Source organism: Chaetura pelagica, unplaced genomic scaffold (genome assembly GCF_000747805.2).
Source record: "Chaetura pelagica isolate M959 unplaced genomic scaffold, ChaPel_1.0 scaffold6, whole genome shotgun sequence".
Taxonomy (NCBI): Eukaryota; Metazoa; Chordata; class Aves; order Apodiformes; family Apodidae; genus Chaetura; species Chaetura pelagica.
This window is the reverse complement of record NW_009953491.1, coordinates 554,301-557,764: the sequence shown is the minus strand read 5'-3', so window position 1 is coordinate 557,764 and position 3,464 is coordinate 554,301. Positions and strand designations below refer to the sequence as shown.

General features: G+C 39.3%; 1 protein-coding gene across 1 annotated transcript in view; it reads right to left on the bottom strand.

Annotated features, from left to right (window-relative positions):
* MRPS35 (mitochondrial ribosomal protein S35) overlaps window positions 1–734 on the bottom strand; it is a 20,944-nt gene extending 20,210 nt beyond the window's left edge. The window contains exon 1 of the mRNA XM_009999051.1: window positions 572–734. Within this exon, the coding sequence (XP_009997353.1) occupies window positions 572–734 (163 nt within the window). The remainder of the gene's footprint in view (window positions 1–571) is intronic.
* Window positions 735–3,464: the final 2,730 nt, after the last annotated feature.

Here is a 3,464-nt window from a genome sequence, read left to right as displayed (position 1 = left end):
GGTTTGGGCGGGGTGCTGGTCCTGCGGGCGGGTCCTGCCCCTCAGGGGGGAAATAACCGCTGTGCGCTCCCTCTGCGCTCGTTGTACCCCCCGAACAGGTGGTTTCAGGCCAGTTCAAGTCCCTGCCGACTGGAAGAAAGGACTTATTAAGCCCGTATTTAAGAAGGGTAGAAGGGAGGCCCCTGGGAGCTGCTGACCTGTCAGCCCCACCTCTGCGCCCGGGAAATTCATGGAACAGATCCTCCTAGAAGACATGCTGAGGCATGTGGGGGACACAGAGGTGATCCAGGCCAGCCAGCACGGCTTTACCAGGGGCAAATCCTGCCTGACCAACCCAGTGGCTTTCTGCAGTGGAGTGACTGCATCAGTGGGCAAGGGAAGGCCTATGGACGTCCTCTCTGCAGGGCCTTTGACACAGCCCCCAGCATCCTTCTCTCTAGGTTGCAGAGATCGGGGTTTGATGGGTGGATAAGGAATTGGGTGGAAGGTAACATCCAGAGTGGTCACTGGCTCGACGTGCAGATGGAAAACGGTGATGTGGTGTCCCTCAGGGGTCAGCGTTGGTTAATACCTTCATTAGTTATATTGAGAGTGGCACTGAGAGCACCCCCAGCAAGTCTGCTGATGACCCCAAGCTGGCTGGTGCAGTTGATATGCCAGAGGGGCAGGATGCCATCCAGAGGGACCTGGAGGAGTGGGCCCGTGTGAACTTCATAAGGTGTTGGAGGCCCCATCTATGGAGACATTCAAGGTCAGGCTTGATGGGGCTCTGAGCAACCTCATCTAATTTTAAAAAGTCCTTGTGCACTGCAGGGTGAGGTGGACTAGATGACCTTTATAGGCCTCTTCCAACCCCATACATTCTGTGATCCTATGAAAACACAAGTGAGCTCAGCCCTGTCATGTGGAAACAAAATCATAATGCTGCCATGTGTGTAAATCTTTACATGATGGAGCAGCTTTTCTATAATTTCAGCTTTTTTTTTTTCCTGCTTCTACACCAGTTAGCTCTAGGTGGTAGGTTCTTTTGTAGTGATATACTTGTATCCCTGGCCATGCTCAAGAGTTCCTGGCTTTAATGTATTCGCTTCAAATTACAATACACCTGTAATGTATTTTATCCTTTCATTATTAATGTAGCATCTCACAACGACTTCATCCACTTTAACATAATTGTTGATCAGAATGCATCCTTATGAATTATGGATAGTGCTTAATTACTAGTTCTAATTACAACACAAAGATTTCAATTACAGTTTTCCACAATAATTTTGTTAGTATTACAAATTTTGAATTCTAGAGTATCCATCCCATTGTTAGAAGCAGGTTGAAAAAGGACAAAACAAGATGTGTTGAAATTCATAATAGCTGTGTCTGGTAATTGCTCCAAACTAAGACTAATTAATTGAATTATATAATTTTTTAACTCTCAGGAAGTTAATTCTGAAGCTAAACTGTCCAGGCATGAAAGAAAGCTGGACATCCTCATGAGGATTTGACTTGAGTGCCTGAAGAGCTTGAATTTATCCTGAAACAAAAAATTCTATGTTCACCTTATATAGTTAAATCATAGTTTATGTTACTACTGTTTTCCTTTTTCCATTTTCTCAGTGAAAAAAATAGCATTTTTAAGGGCTCTGTCATTATGGTTCCTCTTTAATTTTCCCAGTCAGATTCAATTTCACAGTGATCTTCCAGTAAACAAAAGATATTTGTGAGAGAATTTGCTTCTACGATCAAATCCCACCCCTGAGTAATACTGAGTGCACAGAGCAGTGGCATGATAATTCCCAGGTAGCTATATCCCTTCTGCTTGTATTAAAGCTAAGTCAACCTGTGTTAATTTGATTGCTTCGTACATAGCACACAAACACTTGGCCAGAATAGATAATAAATACTGAAGCCTGACTTTCTGGTCATGTCACATATGTGCACTACATGTTATATACTTTAGAATCAATAAACAATTTAGATCTACCAAAGAGAGTAACAAGCACTTGTCTTAAATTACAGGAGATGAAAGTGAGAAACAGGAGATTTATTGGTGAGAATATTCTCTGTTTTGGGAATTGAGTTTATCATTTCAGAAGAATTACAGCCTCAGCCTCCAGATTAGTACAACAAGAGAAAGTAACGTGGACCTGTTACTTAGATAATTTTAAGTCTAATTTGCTTCTCTTTAGTATCAGCTGTGGTGATCCCATTGTTAATTTATATTGCAGTTTCCTTAAGATTACTGGGACCATGCTCATCAATTAAAGGTTGTATAAAAGAGCTTTCAGGAAAAAAAGCTATCAGACATTTGTAATTAAATTAACAGAATATCTTAATTACTTTTTAACTCATACGTGTAAATGTTAAAATGTAACTACACTTAACTGTCAAGGATCTTTGTTGTCTTTCCAAACTCTGGTCAGTTATAACACACAGCTCCTATGCTAAAAGTCTCTCCTGAAGAAATAGTTCATATTTTGATCAGTCTTCTCAAATACACTTGTAATAAGCACCCACTCTTAATGATATTCCATTACAACCTCAGTACCAATAATATCCTTCTCCTCCAATGCATCACTAATTATTTAAACAAACCAAATAAAGCAATGCTAGGACACAATATAATTGAAGATAGGACTTGAGTAACAGTTGAGGTTCACTGTGCAAGAGTTTATATTGTCTCTTATTATTTGAAGCCTGTCCACAACTGCTATGGGATACCTCCTCATCAACTAGAATAGATACACTATTTCAAGCTGTAATTTTGTCTTCCTTTTAGACACCATAAGCATATCAACAGATATTTTGCCCTATATGGTAGCAGTTTCTTTTTGTTCATACAATTTATTTAGTGTTTTTATTTCTATTTATCCAGGTAGTAAAAATACTGTGGGTTTCTTTTAAGATATATTATGATTATAGTTTAAGAATTCTGATGACCTAGTAAAGAGCAGTAAACTAAAGACCAAGTACACCTTACATTGCACACCAAGCTGTTCTCTGATGTCCAGGTAGAATAACATAAGATCAGCAGAATTTGGCTTCAGCCTTCTAAAAAATACCTCTCATGGAATTAATTGTAATTATTGCTTGATTTACAACAGTGCTTAAAATGGCAGACAAGATCAGGACCCTATGATGCTGGTTTTCAAGAAACAGAATTTCCTTAATCATCATATAATGCCAACTTAGAAAATGCACTCTTATGATATATATTCTCTGTATTCTCATTATTTCAATGTAACAATTTCCTTCTTTCCAAAAGTCTATAGAAATGACCAAATAATTAGCAAGGTTGCATAGTTTTTTCAATTTGTTTCATCACAGTACATGATTATTGCTGTGCCCAGTCAGATCAAGAACAATGATGCCTAAAGCCAGGACATCCTAGAGCCTATGAGCTCTTGAATATCAGATATTATTTGGATGGGCCCAACATTGTCTTTACCATTCATCTATTAACTGAACCG